The 21,506-nt window shown below is 42.8% G+C and overlaps 1 protein-coding gene across 1 annotated transcript in view; it reads left to right on the top strand.

Moving 5' to 3' along the window:
• The window catches only part of HHLA2 (HHLA2 member of B7 family), a 122,402-nt gene that overhangs the window by 12,099 nt on the left and 88,797 nt on the right, over nucleotides 1-21,506 (top strand). Inside the window, exon 2 of the mRNA XM_075851120.1 lies at nucleotides 1,067-1,161. Coding sequence (XP_075707235.1) covers nucleotides 1,067-1,161 — 95 coding nt within the window. The remainder of the gene's footprint in view (nucleotides 1-1,066; nucleotides 1,162-21,506) is intronic.

Here is a 21,506-nt window from a genome sequence, read left to right as displayed (position 1 = left end):
TCTTTATGACCAAAAAATCACCGTGTCCTACATCAAATAAAGTGTATTGAAAAATGTACATAAATATCATGTACAGAAAAATAGCAAAATATGCATAACATAATAGGGAGCACGCAAAACTGGGACTATGAGAGGGAGAATACCGTCCGTGCTCAACACGAGCGGTGTATATGCCCCGCAAAGACCCAGCAGTTGCCCCCACTCAAGATCAGCTAAAAAAGTTTGTATATACTACACACGTGAACCGCAAAGAAAAATCCTCAGTAAAACAACTAAATATAGAGAATGTGTGACAATCTATATATTATAAAGTTACTCAGTTGTTTACTGTAATGCAGTTTACATATGTAGTTACATAGAGGGAATAAATGTAGTGGCGGGGACCACAAGGAAATTTGCCCTGCCATTTAGACATAGTCCGATGTCTGACACTATCAGATGTACTATACACCGTTATTGGCATATTATTGAAAGTGATATAGACTTACATGACACAGCAAAACATCAACCTATTATTTCATTTAGAAGGTCCATTAACCTCAGAGAGGAATTGGTCAGGAGTAGATTCGTCTCAAGTCATGGTACATGGTTGGACTGTGCTCCGATGCTTGGTGACCATAGACGTGGCAGCTGCTCTTTTTGTAGATTTATTATAAAGGATAAATGTATTAAAGTAGGTTCAGCTACCTTTGAAGTCAGAACTTTTATTACGTGTCGCACAGATCATGTAGTATATTGCATCAAATGTCCTTGCCATTTTTTATATATAGGCAAGACCATTAGACCCATGTTTATTAGGTTATGGGGACATTATAGATCTATAATTACAGGACTTGGTTTCCAACGTTTGATCCAACATATAAGAGAATGTAGAGAGGTGATGCTACTTGTATGACTTTTGCAGGGTTAATTCAAGTCAAAGATCAAAAAAAATTGAGTGGTCCGGCACACAATGCAGTTAAAATTCGATACTGTTTATTTTGGAAACAAATGTTAAAAACAAATAAACAAAAATTCCGGGTGAAGAACACTTATGTGTTTAGCACCTGTTGGTTCTTACTCATAGCTACTCTTCTGGTTTAGGAGGTGCGATTTATAAATCAAGTGATGTAAGGGCACATGACTGTGAAGGAAATGAACCTCTTCCTTGTCATCAGACAGGTAAGATACGTACATGCATATATGTGATTATTTTGCTCTATTGGATACATTTAAAGAAATATTGTGTAATTATGCATATTATATAAACAAGTATATGTGTACGTATCATAGTTTGGTAAATATTAACCCCTTAGTGAGCAGCCTATTTTAGGCCTTAACCCCTTAAGGACACAGCCTAGTTTTGGCCTTAAGGCTCAGAGCCCATTTTTCAAATCTGACATATTTCATTTTATGTGGTAATAACGTCGGAATGCTTAAACCTACCCAAGCGATTCTGAGATTGTTTTCTCGTGACACATTGGGCTTCATGTTCGTGGTAAAATTTGGTCGATATATTCAGTGTTTATTGGTGAAAAATGTCAAAATTTTGAGAAAATTTTTAAAAAATTGCATTTTTCAGAATTGAAATGCATCTGCTTGTAAAACAGAAGGTTATACCACCCAAAATAGTTACTAGTTCACATTTCCCATATGTCTACTTTAGATTGGCATTGTTTTTTGAACATTATTTTATTTTTCTTCGACGTTACAAGGCTTAGAACATAAACAGCAATTTCTCATATTTTTAAGAAAATTTCAAAAGCCTTTTTTTTAAGGTACCTCTTGAGTTCTGAAGTGTCTTTGAGGGGCCTATGTATTAGAAACCCTGATAAAACACCCCATTTTAAAAACTAGACCCCTCAAAGTATTCAAAACAGCATTTAGAACGATTTTTAACCCTTCAGGCATTTCACAGGAATTAAAGCAAAGTGGAGGTGAAATTAGCAAATTTCATTTTTCTTGCTGAATTTCAATTTTATTCATTTTTTTTCTGTAACACAGAAGGTTTTACCAGAGAAACACTACTAAATATGTATTGTCCAGATTCTGCAGTTTTTAGAAATGTCCCACATGTGGCCCTACTGTGCTCGTGGACTAAAACACAAGCCCTAGAAGCAAAGAAGCACCTAGTGCATTTTGAGGCCTCTTTTTTTATTAGAATATATTTTAGGCAGCATGCCAGGTTTGAAGAGGTGTTGAGGTGCCAAAACAGTAGGAATCCCCCAATAGTGACCCCATTTTGGAAACTACACCCCTCAAGGAATTCATTTATGGTTGTTGTTACCATTTTGACCGCACAGTTTTTTCACACGTATTTGAATTGGGCTGTGAAATGAAAAAAATTAAATTTTTTCCAATAAAATGTCATTTGTGATCAAAATTTCTTATTTTCACAGGGAACAAAATACCCCATTTTGTTGCCCAATTTGTCCTTAGTGTGGCAATACCCCATTTGTGGTGATAAACTGCCGTTTGGGCCCATGGGAGGCCTCAGAAGGAAAGGAGCGCTATATGTTTGTTGGAGTCCAGATTTTGCTGGATTGGTTTTCGGGTGCCATGTCGCATTTGCAGAGCCCCAGAGGTATCAAAGCAATGGAAACCCACCAGAAGTGACCCCATTTTGGAAACTACACCCCTCAAGGAATTCATTTATGGGTAATGTGACCATTTAGACCCCATAGTTTCTTCACAGAACTTATTTGAATTGGGCTGGGAATTTAAAAAAAATATATTTTTTCCAATAATATGTCATTTTAGCTCAAAAATTCTTATTTTCACAAGAAATAAAATACTCCATTTTGTTGCCCAATTTGTCCTGAGTGCGGCAATACCCCATTTGTGATGATAAACTGCCGTTTGGGCCAATGGGAGGGCTCAGAAGGAAAGGAGCGCTGTGTGTTCTTTGGAGTCCAGATTTTGCTGGATTGGTTTTCGGGTGCCATGTCGCATTTGCAGAGCCCCAGAGGTATCAAAGCAATAGAAACCAACCACAAATGACCCCATTTTGGAAACTACACCCCCCAAGGAATTCATTTATGGGTGTTGTGACCATTTTGAACCCATAGTTTTTTCACAGAACTTATTTGAATTGGGCTGGGAATGAAAGCAAAATTATTTTTTTCAAATAATATGTAGTTTTGGCTGAAAATTTCTTATTTTCACAAGAAACAAAATAACCCATTCTGTTGCGCAATTTGTTGCAGGGATTTTCTAGTGCGAAGTCATGTATGCAGAAGCACCTGAGGTACCAGTACAGTTGAAACCCGCAAGAAGTGACCCCGTTTTAATAACTACACCCTTAAGGCATTCATCTAGAGGTGTAGTGAGCATTTTGACCAGAGACCTACACCCCATAAACTGTAATGTGGGTTCTCCCGGGTATGGCAATACCCTAAATGTGGCTGTTATCAGCTGCCTGGACACACAGCAGGGCTCAGAGGGGAAAGACGAGGGGGGATAAGCTGTGCGGAGTGCATCAGGGTAAGTAAAATTGGGTAAATTATAAACCAAGGGATGTATGATAAATTTTAAAACTGACTTTCATACAGAGCTCTGGTTATTCGGGACACGTGTCACATTGATATATTGTGTCATCCCTTATCGCCCTCATAGCAGACTTTGCACCTCTTTTGACTTTTTCCCTTCTTGCCAGTTTGGGGAACTTCTCCTGGAAAGTGTTGCCGCCTTGGTACGATGCGTGTGGTCCCGCTTCCAGAAGTACTGGGTGCCCCCCCCCTTCTTGGTCCCTTAAGATTAGGTTCTTGATAATCACCTCTTGAAATTCCAGGAAAGTTCCCGTCTGGCCTGCACATCGACGTAGCACGTACGCATTGTACAATGCCATCTGTATGATGTGCCCGGCCAGCTTCTTATACCACACCGCATGGCGCTGTAGGGCTTCAGGATTTGATCTTACAAGTCCATCCCTCCCATGTACCTATTGTAGTCCAGGATGCAGTCTGGTTTGCGGGTGGCCTTCCCTTCATATAGCCTAAACCTGTAGGTATACCCGGATGCACTCTCGCAGCTTATACATCTTCACGCCACACCTTGCCCTCTTAACCGGCAGGTACTTGCGGAATTGAACCCTCCCTTTAAAATGTCCCAGGGACTCATCAATAGAATTACACTTCTCGGGGGTGAATGCTTGGGAAAACCGGGCACTGGAACGGTCTAATAGGGGTCCCCGTTTATACAAACGGTCAAAACTGGGGTCATCTCGGGGGGGGGGGGGGCACGGCTCATTATCAGTATAATGTAAGAAGCGAAGTATTGCCTCATTTATTTATTTTTTAGGTTCCAGTTCAGTTCTGAAGCTGCTTTGAGGGGCCCATATATTATAAACCCCTATCAAATACCCCATTTTAGAAACTAGACCCCTCAAAGTATTCACAACAGCATTTAGAAAGTTTATGAACCCTTTAGGTGTTTCACAGAATTTTTGTCAGAAAATCCTCTTTTATACCATTTTATTTATAACACAAAAGGATTTATCAGAGAAACGCAACTTAATACGTATTGCCCAGATTCTGCAGTTTTGAGAAATATCCCACATGTGGCCCTCGGGCGGTAATGGACTGAAGCACCGGCCTCCGAAGCAAAGGAGCACCTAGTGGATTTTGAGGCCTCTTTTTTATTAGGCACCATGTCCGGTTTGAAGAGGTCTTGTGGTGCAAAAACATTGGAAACCCCCCAAAAGTGACCCCAATTTGGAAACTAGACCCCTTGAGGAATCCATTATAGTTTTCTTGGGGTGCATGCGGCTTTTTGATCAGTTTTTATTCTATTTTTAGGTGGCGTGGTGACTAATAAACAGCAATTCTACTGTTGTTTTTTTATTCTTTTTTTTTTACTGCGTGCACTGTGCGCTATAAATGACATATTCACTTTATTCTGCGCGGCGATACGATTACGGCGATACCAGATGTTTATAGTTTTTTTTATGTCTTATGGCGTTTGCACAATAAAATACGTTTTGTAAACAATCATTCACTTTTTGTGTTACCTTATTCTAAGAGCCAGAACGTTTTTATTTTTCAATCAATAAAGCCGTGCGAGGACTTATTTTTTGCGTAACGAACTGTAGTTTCAATCAGTACCATTTTTCGGTACATGCGACTTTTTGATCTCTTTTTATTCTATTTTTTGGGAGGTGAAGTGACCAAACAATTGTGATTGTGGTTCGGTTTATTATTATTTTCTTTTACGGCGTTCACCGTGCGGGATAAATAACGAAATAATTTTGTAGTTCAGGCCGTTACGGACGCGGCGATATAAATTATGTATAGTTTATTTGTTTGTTTATATATTTTTATTAATAATAAATGACTGATAAGGGAAAAAGGGGGATTTTTACTTTTAATACTTTTAAAACTTTTATTTTCTTATTTTTACACATCTTTTTTTTTACTGTATTACTTTGTCCCACTAGGGGACTTGAGGGCAGGAGGCCCTGATCGCAATTCTAATACACTGCACTACATGCGTAGTGCAGTGTATTAGAACTGTCAGCTACTCACTGACAGCAAGCATAGTGGGTCCTGAAGTTGTTAGGACCTACTAGGCTTCCGTCTATGGCATAGCCGGACGCCATTGTTTGGTGTCCGGTTGCCATAGTCACCATCGCCGGCCGCTATCGCGTAGCAGGCCGGCGATGGCAGCTTAACCCCTAAAAAGCCGCGATCTCTATAGAACGCGGCTTTTAAGGGGTTAATCAGCGGGGACACAGCGATCGGTCCCCGCTGTAGGAGCGGGAAGGGGTTAATGATCAAGCTATTTTTTACGTTTTTCGATCGTCTCATTCAAAGAGCTCTAACTTTTCTTTTATTTTATCGTGGACATAGCTGTATAAGGTCTTGTTTTTGTGGGACAAGCTGTAATTTTTAATAGCACCATTTTGGGGTACATAGAATTATTGATTAACTTTTTTTGGGGGGGGATAGAAAAAAAAACAATTTTGCCACACTTTTATGCGGTGAACAGTGCTGGTTAAATAATGTAATAACTTTATAGTTGGGGTCGTTACGGACGTGGGAATACCAAATATGTGTAAACTTTTTTTTTTACTTTATTTAGTTTTTTTTAATAATAAAGCATTTTGTAAGGGGGAAAAGTCAGGTTTTCATTTTTTTCCACTTATTTTTTGTATTAACTTTATTAAACTTGTTTTTTAACTTTCTTACTAGTCTCATTAGGAAACTTCACTATGCGATCGTTTGATCGCTTTTATAATACACTGCAATACTTTTGTATTGCAGTGTATTAGTGCCTGTCTGTTTAAAACGGACAGGCATCTGCTAGGCCATGCATAACTTAGGGAAGACCTGGGGGCCTTTATTAGGTCCCCTGGCTGCCATAGAAAACACTGACACTCTGCAATCACACGCAGGGTGTCGGTGAGATGAGAGGGAGCTCCCTCCCTCTCTCCAAAACCACTCAGATGTTGCGCTCGCTATTGAGCGCCACATCTGAGGGGTTAAACTAGCAAGATCAATACGGCTATCGATCTCGTCCGTTAGAGCAGAGCTGCTCCCAGTTCTCAGCTACCTCCGGTAGCTGAGAACAGGGAGTTTTAAAATCTAATGACCAAAGGCAAAATAAGCCCTATTTCCCAACTACCATATGGAATTCATGGATAAAATTATTCTCAGTCTGGACACCAATCACAATAGGTTTTCTAAACTCATGCACTATTTACGTACTGTGCCATATTTCCTTCTCTAGCAGCTCGCATTGACTATTTTAATTCAATATGTGTGGTTCGTCAGTTTGCTTATTATAGCCTAATAATGAAATGTATCCATTAATTCCATATGGTAGTTTTGAAATAGGGCTTATTTTGCCTTTGGGCATTTAGTTGTTAGATATTACGTTTGTGCCGCCTACTACCAAGGGTCTTTTTGTATTTCCAGGGAGATTTAATGGCTACCTGCTCTATTTCATTATTCTGATGCAACGCTGTAAAAAGGCTATTGCATCGGAATAAAGCCTAAATTTAGTGGCCGCTGTAAAAACACCTATGGGCGGTCACTAACGGGTTAAGGATGTATATCCCGAGTAAAACCAGGCACAGATCAAGGAGCATAAAGATTATGTGTATAGACCTTATGTAACATAAGGCGTAAATTGCTATGTTTGCACGGGGGTGAGAGACAAGTCATAAACTAATTATTAATATATATATACACATTAGGTCCGTTCTGTAATTTAATCCCTTAGGGAAGCATGTGTCCATTTTCAGGATCCACATTGCTTCTCTGTTGAGTAATAATTTTCTCCAATCACCCCCTCTCCTAGGTTTGCATACGTTTTCTACAGGAAAAACTTTAACCCCTTAATGACCAGCCTATTTTAAACCTTAATGACCAAGCCATTTTTTAAGTTTTTCCATCGTCGCATTCCAAGAGCTATAACCTTTTTATTTTTGCGTCGACATAGCTGTATAAGGTCTTGTTTTTTGCGGGACAAGTTGTATTTTTTAATAGCACCATTTTGGGGGACATATTATTTATTGATTAACTTTTTTATTTGGGGGGAAATAGAAAAAAACCTGAAATTTTGCCACTCTTTTTCGCGTCTTAAATCTACGCCGTTTACCGTGTGATATAAATAACACAATAACTTTATTCAGCGGGTTGTTACGATTGCAACAATACCAAATTTGTATAGTTTTGGTATGTTTTACTACTTTTACACAGTAAAAACGCTTTTTTTTCAAAATTATTTGTTTTTGTGTCTCCATATTTGAAGAGCCGTAACGTTTTTATTTTTTCGCTGATGCGGCTGTATGAGGGCTTTTTTTTTGCGGGAAGACACCGTTCACCGTGCGGGTTAAATAATGTAATAGATTTATAGTCGGGGTCGTTACGGACGCGGCGATACCAAATATGTGTAACTTTTTTACTTTATTTTGTTTTTGTAATAGTAAAGCATTTTGTAAGGGGAAAAGCTGGGTTTTTCTTTTTTTTTCACATTTTTTTTTAAATTAACTTTATTCAACTTTTTTTTCACTTTTTTTACTAGTCCCACTAGGGGACTATAATATGCGATTCTGCGATCGCATTTATAATACACTGCAATACTTCTGTATTGCAGTGTATTATGACTGTCCGTTTAACACGGACAGGCATCTGCTAGGTCATGCCTGCGGCATGATCTAGCAGGCATTCACTCCAGGCAGACCTGGGGGCCTTTATTAGACCCCCGGCTGCCATTGGAGACACAGACACTCGGTGATCGTATCGCCGGGTGTCGGTGGGAGAGAGAGGGAGCTCCCTCCCTCTCTCCAAAACCACTCAGATGCGGTGCACGCTATTGTGCACCGCATCTGAGGGGTTAAACGGGTGAGATCGATACTAATATCGATCTCACCCGGCAGAGCATGGACGCTCCCAGCCCTCAGCTGCCTCTGGCAGCCGAGAGCAGGGAGATTTGACAGCTCCCTGCTCTGTTTACTTATTCCGATGCCGCGACGTAAAAAGTCTATGGCATCGGAATAAGGCCCGTTAGTGACCGACGTAGAAAGACGATGGGCCGGTCACTAACGGGTTAAGGGATGTTGTGTATATATTGTTGTGCATATATTGTGTGTATGTGATTATGTATATCCCCCCAAAAAAATTTGATGCTCCGGATACATTGCGTTTCTTTGGATGATGGATATCTGCCAAATGTTTGGAAATGCGTTTTTTGAGTGGTCTAGTGGTGCATCCCACATATTGCAATTTAAACAGATCACATTATATAGCATCACACAGTTATATCAAAGATAGCACAGAAGTTTTGGAATATTATGGACAAAGTGAATGGCAGGATAAAAAGTACCTGGCTAACGTGATATTACTGCATTTTACACCTCCATACACAGGGCCACCATCAGGGCAGTACTAGTGGTACTCCCGTTAGGGGCCCATTCACATGGTTGAAGAAAAAGGGCCCGCCGGACTGTCCCGTCCCCCCCCCTTGCGGCCCCCTTCCTGGCCCCCCACTCGCGGCCCTCCTCGCGGGTCGATGCCCCCCCTCCCCTTGTGGGCCCCCCACTCGCGACCCACCCTCACGGGTGGCACGTGCCCCCGTCATGGGCCACGCCCCCTTGCCACACTTGCAGCCCCCCACTGCAGTCTTGCTGTAACTTCTACCTCTCCTGGCAGGCTGTCAGGAGAGGGAGAACAGTAACAATAAAACACTTTTTTTTCTTCAAATCTATCTATCTCATAACCTTCTATTTATCTATCTATTGTCACGAGGCGGGGTGTGGACCCACTGGGCCGTACTGCGTAGCGGGATGGCAGCTGGCCAAACAGGTATGGTACAGAGTCTATAGTCCAGAAAAGGGTACCTGAGGCAGTGTAGACAGTAGCAAGGCAGGCTCGGCTGGGACCAGGCAGCAGGTAGACGTCAGGCGTGGAGTAGTAGAACAGGCGTGGAGATGCAGCACAACACGACAACAGCTCAGCACGGCAGTAGACCAGGATGGTACAGATAGCACGGGAAACAGAATACAGGAACGGGAAACACTGGGAAGCTGGAAGACACTTAGGAGACCATTTGCAAGACAGACTAAGGGAAACAACAACAATGCTCAGGCGAGGATAAGAAGGGCGGTGACCCTCTTACAGTCCAGGAGTTCATGAGTTGATGATGATTTTCAGGTGCGCGCGCTGGCCTTTTAAGAGTGGGCACGAGCGCGCGCGCGCGCACCCTCCGGGAGACAGGCTCGATACCCGGAAGTGAGTGCCGACTCCTCAAAGGGGGATGACGCAGCACAGCAGCAGGACGACCATGACCGCGGTCATCAAGGGGTAAGTTAGAACGACAGACCGCGGACATAGACGTTACATCTAGCTATCTTATTTATTTATTTAAAAATTCAAAAAAAGTGACTGCACTCCAAGGGAATAGGTGAAAAAGATGATGTGTTTTAATCACCCCACAGGCAGGCAACGTTTCGATCCGACTCAATGGGATCTTTGTCAAGCTTGACAAAGATCCCATTGAGTCTAATCGAAACGTTGCCTGCCTGTGGGGTGATTAAAACACATCACCTTTTTCACCTATTTCCTTGGAGTGCCGTCACTTTTTTTGAATTTTTGTATCTACAAGGGTTCTTAGCCTCAACCCAGGAGGTTTGCACCCACCACTGTAGCTGTGCTGCTTAACCATTTTATCATCTATCTATCTATCTATCTATCTATCTATCTATCTATCTATCTATCTATCTATCTCTATCTATCTCGCACACAAGAAAATGGCGACAGCACACTGCGAACACTAATGCCACCTAAGCCACTAAATATAAATAAATATACTGTTAAATCTACTTACAATAGGGAGGTTCTTAGCGCACGTTTTGATCAAATTGTGTGAGCCCACCTGCCACGACAAGGCAACCTCTATGAGGTGGGAACCTATGCTGCACATACACCCGGAACTTGGGACTAAGCCTACATATACTTGGGGATGGTAGGAACCATAATTAAACAAATTAAAATCACCCAGGGCAGATTGGGAGGAGTGCAAGATAAAAAATGGAGGCAGTCACTAACCCCACATATATGAATCACATAAACAACAGAAAAGTTTGAACAGTACATTCCAACAAAATTAAACAAAATGTGTATACAGGTGCAAGAACGCCTGTGACTGCAAATTTATACAGCACACAAGAAAATGGCGACTGCACACTGCGAACACTAATGCCACCTACACCACTAAATATAAATAAATATGCATTACTGCTAAATCTACTTACTATCTCTATCTATCTAGCTCATATCTATCTATTCATCGCATATCTATCTATCTACCTCATATCTATCTACCTCATATCTATCTACCTGATATATATTGATATATAGTATAGTTCTAGGCTGGGGCTATACGACGACTTTGGCTCCAACACCGGTCCCATGGCCAATAATCGATTTGTCCAGTAGCCTACATTGCAAGTAAAATGACTGTGTCCACATTCACTGTCATTACTCGCCATGTAGGCTACGGAATATAGTAATCTTTGGCCGTGCGACCTGTGTCGTGGCCAAAGTCACCTTGTAGCCCCAGCCTAAAACTCAGTGGCGTAACTACCGCTATAGCAGCCGTAGCGGCTGCTACGGGGCCCGCGGCATGAGGGGACCCATGTCGCCCGCCGGCACGGGCCCCCACCATGGCCGGAGGCACCGCTAGCTGCCGCTATGGCTGCTACAGCGCGACGCCACTGAACACTACGGCAGAGAAGGGAGGTATCTCCCCGCTCTGCCATTAAAGGGGTTGTTCCTACATAAGACATGTATCCCCTATCCACAGGATAGGGGATACATGTGTGATCAATGGCAGCGATAGGGAGAACGGGGGACCGAAAGTCCCCTGAAGTTCTCCATCACAAACCTCGGACTTCCGGGGTCTGTGTCGGCAGCTGCGTAAAAATGAATGGAGCGCCGGTCGCGCTTGTGCGCATGCGTGACCAGCTCTCCTTTCATTTTTATTGACCTGTGCAGTCAGAGGTTTGTTATGGAGAACTTCGGGGGACTTTCGGTCCCCCGTTTTCCTTATCGCTGCCAGCAATCACGCATGTATCCCCTATCCTGTGGATAGGGGATACATGTCTTTTGTAGGACACACTATAGGTCAGATTTTTTTGGGGGGGTTGGGGCAGTATAGCGTTACCTACAGGGGGGCAGTATGGCGTTACAGGGGGGGGGCTGTATAGCGTTACCTACAGAGGGGGCTGTATGGCGTTATCTACAGAGGGGGCTTTATGGCGTTACCTACAGGGGGGCTGTATGGCGTTATCTACAGAGGGGGCTGTATGGCGCTATTTACAAAGGGGTCTGTATGGCGTTACCTACAGGGGGGGCTGTATGGCGTTACCTACAGGGGGGCTGTATGGCGTTACCTACAGGGGGGGCTGTATGGCGTTACCTACAGGGGGGCTGTATGGCGTTATCTACAGAGGGGGCTGTATGGCGTTATCTACAGAGGGGTCTGTATGGCGTTACCTACAGGGGGGCTGTATGGCGTTACCTACAGGGGGGGCTGTATGGCGTTACCTACAGGGGGGGCTGTATGGTGTTACCTACAGGGGGGGCTGTATGGCGTTACCTACAGGGGGGGCTGTATGACGTTACCTACAGGGGGGCTGTATGGCGTTACCTACAGGGGGGCTGTATGGTGTTACCTACAGGGGGGGCTGTGTGGCGTTACCTACAGGGGGGGCTGTGTGGCGTTACCTACAGGGGGGCTGTATGGCGTTATCTACAGGGGGAGGGCTGTATGGCGCTATCTACAGGGGGAGGGCTCTATGGTGTTATCTTTAGGGGGAGGCTGTATAGCGTTATCTACAGGGGAGGGCTGTATGGCATTACCTACAGGGGGGGCTGTATGGCGTTATCTACAGAGGGGGCTGTATGGCGCTATTTACAAAGGGGTCTGTATGGCGTTATCTACAAGGGGGCTGTATGGCATTATCTACAAGGGGGGCTTTATGGCGTTATTTACAGAGGGGGCTGTATGGCGTTATCTACAGGGGGCTGTATGGCGTTATCTACAGAGGGGTCTGTATGGTGTTATCTACAGGGGGCTGTATGGCGTTATCTACAGGGGGGGCTGTATGGCGTTATCTACAGGGGGGCTGTAAAAAAGGCACTATCTACAAGGGGGGGTTATGTGACACCCAGGGGAGGGGGGGCCCAGTCAAAAGTTTGCTATGGGGCCCAGTCTTTCCTAGTTACGCCCCTGCTAAAACGATAGTATATCTCAATATATATGAGATAGATAGATTAGATAGATTAGATAGACAGATAGACAGACAGACAGATAGATAGATATATAGATAGATAGATAGATAGATAGATAGATAGATATGCGATGGATGGATGGATGAATGGATGGATGGATAGATGGATGGATGGATAGATAAATAAATAGATAACCGGAAAACATTCCAAAACAAAAAATCAAAACAAGACCAAATACAAGTAGGTGGAAGAGTAATAGAAGAACAATTTATTTTAAAATTGGCATATGGCTAAAACTCTCCTATTTTCGGTGCGGATTGCACACTGAAAATTCACTACAAATTACAATATAACTCATGTGAATGAGGTTTACCTTTTTCTGAAGGATGGAATAGCGTAGTAGACTATGCTATTCCATCCTGAGAGATCCCGCAAAAAAACGTATAACTCTCCTGACATTACTATATGGACAGTAATGTCAGGAGCTTCCCAATGCCAGAGTCCCCAGGCAGAGAATCGCAATCACTCTGCCCTGGGGAATCTCCTGACATTACTGGACATCACGAACAGCGCCGGAGTATCTCGACAGAGCTCTAGTAGAAGATCTACCTGGGGACTCCAGTCCTAGAAAAGCTACTAACTTTACTGTCCATTTATGGACCGTGAATCCAGGAGTTTCCCCAGGGCCATTCCCCGGGCATCGTATACCACTATATGCCATACAGTGGGATATGTTATGGCTGAATTTAACAAAATCCAGGGCATTAACGGGTCATGTGCCTGACCGATGGTTTAGTTCACCGTAATTAACATCAGTACGAAAGTCAGTTAACGCGCATTACGTACAAATTTGAGTGCACCATTTTCCATTGCCAACCCTCGGTAATAGAGGGGGGCCCAGAAATTCATGATGGCGGACCTGTCCATACAACATGAGAAATCTCTTCTACCTTTTGAAGATCACCTTTGCTAATATACTACATATGAAGATGAACTAAAACAGTATATCATCATGACAACAGACTTTCTTCTCAAACACAATTACTTTTCGTTCAATAATCAATTTTTTTTACAATGTGTGGGCTGCTCCATGGAAGATAAATTTTCCCCATCACTAGCAAACATCTATGTGGTGTGAAGAGAATTTCATATACACCGTCTCCAATCTGTTTATGTCTGGTATGGGCGTTACGATATTTTGATAGTCTGGGATGGCCCTGTGACGCTCATACCACAGTTTGTCAGACACATAAACAATAACCCGGACAGTCTAATTTTCACCTACAATAGTAACCAATTTCAATACCATTCTAAGATTTACTATTAACGGTGGATATCTCCAAAGGTGCTGTAAAACTGTAGTTTATATAGAAAAATCTAACTCCGGTAACTCAGTATTACATGCAACCAGTTCCCATCCCAGGCATGTATTCAAAAGCCTCCCTATAGGGGAATACATTAGAGCCAAACGAATATGCACAAATACTAATAATTACGTAAGCGAGTGCGATATTATAGACAGAAGGTTAAGAGCGAGGTGTTATTTCACCATAATTCTGACCAGAGCTAAATCTTTTGCTGACATTAAAAGTAGACAGCAATACTTCTCTTACTCTAAAGTTCACAATAAATCACAACTTAGTAACATAGTATTTTTTACGGAATTTAGTGTGGATTATAACCAAGTTATTGGGATAATCAAAAGTACCTGCCAGTTTTGTACAAAGACGATTCATTACAAAAAATCCTTGATACTGGATGTAGTTTTGTGTCTAGAAGCTCCATGTCAGTAGGAAAGCTGATTTCACCAAGTGATTTTTACAAACGACACACCATAAGGAACCCTACTTGGCTGTCCATGTATGGCTCACATAAATGTGCAGGCTCACGTTGTGGGCTATGCCGATATATGTGTAATACCACTACTTTTCAATCTTATGTCAATAATCAGCAATTTAACATAAGAACATTTGTTAACTGTAATACAACACACGTTATTGACGCTATACAATGTGATATGTGTAAATTGCAAAATATAAGATGCACAACTACACCACTCAAAAAACGCGATTCCGAACATTTGGCAGATATCCATCATCCAAAGAAACGCAATGTATCCGGAGCATCGAAACATTCTTGGATATACATAATGAGGACACAACATTCCTTAAAGTTCACAACATAGTGAAAGACACATGTAGTATACAACAAATTATGTGGATCAACCATAATATAGATTGTTATGCAGTGCAATCAGCAGAGTAGTCCATTTAGACTGGACTAGATGAAACCTCCAAGAGGAGGAGAAAGAGGGGTAGCAGGGAGGAGGAAGAGGGTAGAGAAGAAGGGCATTCCACAACTACCCCCTAACAATCCGTTGCCTTGCATTGGGAAGGACTTTAGGCAACAAGTAAATATATTCAGAGGAGTTCTCAAAACTCACCCAGTGATGCCAAGAATGCATGAATTTGTCATGTGTATCTCATAGGGATGCTGTGAGCTCCCCCATGCGTTTCACCTCCTGGATCTTCTGAAACCAAAGGCACATTGTAGGTGGGTCTACTTGTTTCCACAAGGCCCATATACATGTGCGGGCTGTGTTCACTAAGTGACGCAGTGGAGAGAGGGATGTCACACAGATGAAGCAGGAAAAAGTCAGGTGACTTGGGGAGTATGAAGTCGGTAAATTTGGAAGTGACGCGCCAAACATTGTCCCAGAAGACTGTCAACCTGGGGCAACTCAAGTAAGTATGCAAGAGATCACCAACCTGGGTACCACATCTCCAGCACATGGGGGAGACCTCGGGGCAAAAACTGTGGAGTTTGGAGGAGACTACAATTTTGTCAGAATCTTACGCCCGCTTCCTGTATTCTACTTGATATTGAGGACTGGTGTGTCATGCTGTATAACCGGTTTACGGGGATATATTGAGTGCCTCTGATTTTTGAAAGTTTATTTTTAAATTGGACAAAGATGCAAATGCTTTAAACTCGGCTAGTAGATTGGGCAGCGAGATACGGGAGTGGGATATAAAAAAACAAGAGGTCATATGCTGCTACTTTGTGTGGTGTATCCTCGACATCGACCCCTGCGATATCTGGGTTGTTACGGACATGACAAAGGAATGGTTCTAGACACAGAATGAAAATCAGGGGGAATAGCGGGCAGCCCTTGCGGGTCCCATTAGTGATAGGGAAAGAAGAGGAGGTATGGCCGTTTACCTTCACGGACGCTGAGGGGGAAGAGTATAAGCTCAAGATCCAGCTAAGCCTGCTGTGGCCTAGACCTATGTAAGATAGAGTCTCCCATAGGAACGACCAGTCAATCCGGTCGAATGCCTTCTTGGCGCCCAAGGAGGGGCAGATGAGGCAATAATATGTTCACTTAAAGAGGCTCTGTCACTACATTATAAGTGGCCTATCTTCACGTAATGTAGATTACAGCAGTGTTTTTTTATTTAGAAAAACTATAATTTTTGATGGAGTTATGACCTATTTTAGCTTTATGCTAATGAGTTTCTTAATGCCCAACTGGGCGTGTTTTACATTTTGACCAAGTGGGCGTTGTGGAGAGAAGTGTATGATGCTGAACAATCAGCGTCATACACTTCTCTCCATTCATTTTGCACAGCACATAGTGATCTTACTAGAACACTATGTGCAGCCACATAAAAGATAGGGCACTTATAATGTGGTGACCGAGCCTCTTTGAGTTAATGGCCCAGATAGTTTTATCCCTGGCTTCTCTCTCGGCAGAAAACCGGTCTGATCCCCAGGGATAAGTATGGATAGGAAGGGAGTGAGTCGTGTTGTTAGGATCTTGGAAAACAATTTGAGATCTAACTTGGAGATGAGGCGGTAGCTACTACAGAGGGAATGGTCCTTGTCTTCTTTGAGGGCCCACATAACGGTAATCCCCAATGTGTCTGTCGGTGTCGTTCTGCCTTCAGGTATGGCATTAAATGCAGCTAGGAAGGGACGGTTCAGGAGGGAAGGAGGCAAATTTTTTGTAATATGTCAATAACAGGCCATCGGTTCCTGGGGCTTTACCCGGAGGGGTTGATTTGAGAGCTACATTAAACTCTTCCTCTGAAATAGGAGTGTCTAGTGCTTCTATAGCTTCCGGTGGGATGTGACCCAAACCGGAGTTCTGTAGGTAAGTTCTGATGGTACTGTGGTCGGTGGGTAGATCGCTAGGTGTTCCGCGCAATTTGTACAACTCCGTATAGTAAGAGTGAAAAGTGTCTGCTATTTTCTCAGGGGTATGTACCCGGGTGCCATTAGGGGTATTAATGAATGGAACATATGTTCGAGTTCTCTGTGCACGTAAGACCTTCACCAACATCCGGCCCGGTTTATTGCCAAATTCAAAGTAGTGTCGGCAGCACTTAGCTAGTGTGGCTTTAGCTGTGGAGAGTGTCAGAGTGCGCAGCTTGTCCCGTCGGCAAATTAATTCTGTGCCCGTCCCGGGGTCTAAGGATCGTTTATGTGACTGTTCCATGGTATGGATTTGTTCTACTAGCTCTGAGATGGTGGTGGAACGCTCCTTCTTGAGTCGGGAACCAATACGTATTAGGGAGCCTCTTCTGACGGATTTTGTGTAATTCCCACATTGAGAAAGGGTTAGAGTCGTCTGTACTGTTAATGTCAAAGAAGAAGCGGAGGTCAGTCGCCAGTTCTTCTAGGATCTTAGGGTCTTGTAGCATGGATTCATTTAGACGCCAATACAAATGCCAGGGTGTGGGGTGGAGGGAAGTCAGGGACAGAGACAAGAGCATCATGGCATGGTCAGAGAACGATATGCAGTCTATTGAGGCTGAGGAGCGGAGCGATAATTGTGAATGATGGAGGAGGAAGTAATCAATACAGGAGTACATGTTGTGTGGATGAGAGAAGAAAGTGTAGTCCCTGTCTTTGAGATGGAGTATACGCCAGGGGTCAGTTAGCTGATGTGTATGAAGAAGGCAGCTCAGACGAGGGTTTATGGGTCTAGAGGGGTTGAGGTGGGGCGATGTCGTATCTAATGATGGGTCTAGTGGGAGATTAAAATCACCCCCCACAGTACCAGAGTCCCCTCAGCAAACTCCCCCAGTGCAGTAAGAGCCTCCTCCAGGAGTGACAGCTGTCCTGAATTAGGAAGGTATAAGTTAGCGAACGTCAAAGTAGAGTTCGCAATCTTACCTTTAACAATGAGGTATCTGCCCAAATCATCTGTGTGACAAGTTGTGTTTTTTAATAGCACCATTTTGTGGTACATATAACTTATTGATTAACTTTTATTATCTTTTTTTTGGGGGGGGGATAGAAAAAAATCAAGCAATTTCGCCACACTTGTTTACCGTGTGGTATAAATAACATAACAACTTTATTTAGCGGGTCGTTACAATTGCAGTGATATGTTATACTTTATGTTTTACTACTTTTACACAGTAAAAACATATTTTTTTCAAAATTATTTGTTTGTGTGTGGCCATATTTTAGGAGTCATAACTTTGTATTTTTCGGCCAATGCCGATATTTTTTATTGGTACCATTTTGGAGTACATGCAAATTTTTGATCACTTTTTCTCAAAATTTTTGAAGGCAGGGTGAACAGAAAACTGTAATTCTGGCATTGTTTTTTATTTTATTTTTGACGGCGTTCACCATGCGGGCTAAATAATGTAATAGCTTTATAGGTGGGGTCGTTACGGCTGCGGCGATATCAAATACGTGTCATTTTTTGACCGTTTTTATTTCATAATAAAGTATTTTGTAAGGGGAAAAAGTGTGTTTTTAATTTTTTTTTACGCGTGAACGAGCGAGATCGATACTGATATTGATCCCGGCCGCTCGAGCAGGTCTGCTGCCAGGAAGATTTACCTGCTCCCGGCGGTGTTTATTCCGATGCAGTGTCGTAAAAAGGCTACTGCATCGGAATAATGCTAGTTAGTGGCCGCCGTAAAAACACTTATGGGTGGTCACTAACTGGTTAAACACATGTGATACTTTGTTTTTGCGCTCATGTGATCGCTATAAATACACATGTGATTCACACCATGTGAGGCACCAGGATGAAGCGTCATGAGACGTGAAACGGCTGTCGTAAGGGTTTTTGGTAGTACTGCATTTATGTCCTTGCAGCCAATGTGGTTTTTATGAAATAGGATTATGAGAATAAAGTGAAGATCTGGATCTGGTGAGTGCCATATCTTTTTCTCCCTGCTTATGAAGATTGCATAACTCTATACATTTACATGACACTGAGCACCACCACTTGATATCTTCCAAATAAGTTTTTGCTTCTACATGAAAAACTTTATTTTCTGCTGCACCTGGGTGCAGGGTGTACGTGATGATTGACCTCCTTATTTAAATATACACTTAGAATGTATTTCTTGTGCCTTCCATTCACATGCCCACTACATGCATTCTCTGTCTACGGTCTCAAGCAAGAGCCAGGTCATGACCAAATGGGATAATAAATCGAAGACCTCTTCACCACACAACCTTGTACAGGGCGGAATTATTGGCAGGTCAAAGGGAGCAAATGCCATAGGGTTTGACCAACTAAGGACCCTACCACCAGTGATCATACCGTTCTTTTCATGACACAAGGTGTACAGGGGGCAACATAAAAAAGTAATTATTGCACTGAAGCTGCGGACTTCCCACTAAACGTCTAAATTAATTTACACACCCTATCAGACCCCCAAATCAATTCAGACTCTCGACCAGACCCCTAAATTAATTAATTACTCTACATTAATTCAGACCCCAGATACGGCCCCTACATTAATTCAGACACCAGACCCCTAAATTAATTCAGACTTCCAACCTGACCTCTAAATTCAGACCCCTAATTTAATTTTTATACCCAAATAAGACTCCTAAATTAAGTTACACCCTAGACCAAACCATCCCCTCAAAAATTTAGACCCCTATTGTACCTACCGCTCCCAGTTCCTCTTGCCTTCACTTCCTGCCAGGCACATCGTCTCCTCTGGGCGACTTTTCTCCTCTGGTGCTGGGCCCCAGCATTAGTTAGTTTGGAGAAGGGAACGGACCCTGCAATATAATGGGGCCCATTCCTTTCTCCAAATTAACTATGGGTTGTAGCGGTAGGTCCCTTTTTTAATTTTTTTGGCAAGGCCCCTGAAGGGCCCTGATCTATATAGTTAAACATGAACAAACAAATATGGAAATTTATTAAAAAAAAACGAAAAAAGTAGGCGATAGAAACACTATATGGTCAAAAGTATGTGGACACCCCTCATAATTATTTAGTGCAGGTGTTTCAGCCACACTCATTGCAAACAGGTACATAAATTCAAGCACACAGTCATGCAATCTCCATAGGAAAACATTGCTAGTAGTAGGATTTGTACTGAAGAGCTCAGTGACTTTAAACCTGGCACTGTCCTAGGATGCCACCTTTGACACGACAGCTTGTGAAACTTCTGATCTGCTAGATTTACCTCTGTCAACTGTAAGTGTTATTATTGTTAAGTAGAAGTAGCTAGGAGTAAGGCCACTTTAACAAGGCCATATTTTGGTCAGTATTTTGGTCAATATTTGTAAGCCAACACCAGGAGTGGGTCCATAACACAGAAGAGATGCAAATCTTTCCATTGTACTTTTTCTCTGTGTAGGTTCCACTTCTGGTTTTGGCTTCCAAATACTGATACAAAAATCTGAAAAATCTGACCTAAATACTGTCGTGTGAATGAGGCCTAACTACAGCTCAGCTACAAAGCAATAGACCACTGAAACCCACAGAGCATGGCTGTCGAGTGCTGAAGCTCTTATCCTGTGTTGCATTACTCACTACAGAGTTCCAAACTACCTCTGGAAGTGACATCAGCATGCCAAGCATGGTGTAAAGCAAGCCACCACTGGACTCTGTAGCCGTGGCATCATGTTCTCTGGAGTGATGAATCACATCTTTCTATCTGGAAGTCTGATGGAGGGATCTGGGTTTGGCAGGTGCTAGGAGAACGCTATGCACCAGAATGCATAGTACCTACTGTAAAATTCAGCAGAGGAAGGATAATGGTCTGTGGCTGTTTTTCATGGTTTGGGCTAGGCACCTTATTTTCAGTGGGGTAATGTTAATGCTTTAGTATACAAAGACATTTTAGAGGATTGTATGCTAACTTTGTGTCAACAATTTGGGGAAGGCCTTTTCCTGTTCCAGCATGACTGTGCCCCTGTACACATAGGCAGGGGGAACTTGAGTGGCCTGCAGAGGGCCATAACTTCAACACCATCAAACCCTTTTGGGATGAATTGGAACGTTGATTATGAGCCAGACCTTGTGCTCCAACATTAGTGCTTGACCTTACAAATGTTTTTTTTTGGCTGAATGGGCACAAATTTCCACAGACACCAAATCTTGAAGAAAGGCCATAAGATTAGACGCTTTTGTAGCTGCGAAAGGGGTAAAACTCCATATAAATGTCCATGGTTTTAAAATAGGATGTCCAACAAACTTCTATACACTATATGTACACCTACAGAAGCTCTTATGACATCCCATTCAAAATCCATAGGCATTAATATGGAATTGCCCCCACCCCCCTTTGCAGCTAAAACAGCTTACACTTTTAATTTTTGCCCATTCATGCAGAAGAGCATTTGTAAGGTCAGACATTGATGTTGGAGGGCCTGGCTTGTAATCTCCGTTCTAGTTCATCCTAAAGGTGTTCGATGGGGTTGAGGTCAGGGCTCTGTGAGGGCCAGGGAAGTTCTACCAACCAAACTCACCCAACCATGCCTTTATGTACCTTGCTTTGTGCACTGGGGCAGAGTCGA

Source organism: Rhinoderma darwinii, chromosome 2, assembly GCF_050947455.1.
Source record: "Rhinoderma darwinii isolate aRhiDar2 chromosome 2, aRhiDar2.hap1, whole genome shotgun sequence".
NCBI classification, from domain to species: Eukaryota; Metazoa; Chordata; class Amphibia; order Anura; family Rhinodermatidae; genus Rhinoderma; species Rhinoderma darwinii.
This window is presented reverse-complemented; position numbering and strand designations above follow the sequence as displayed.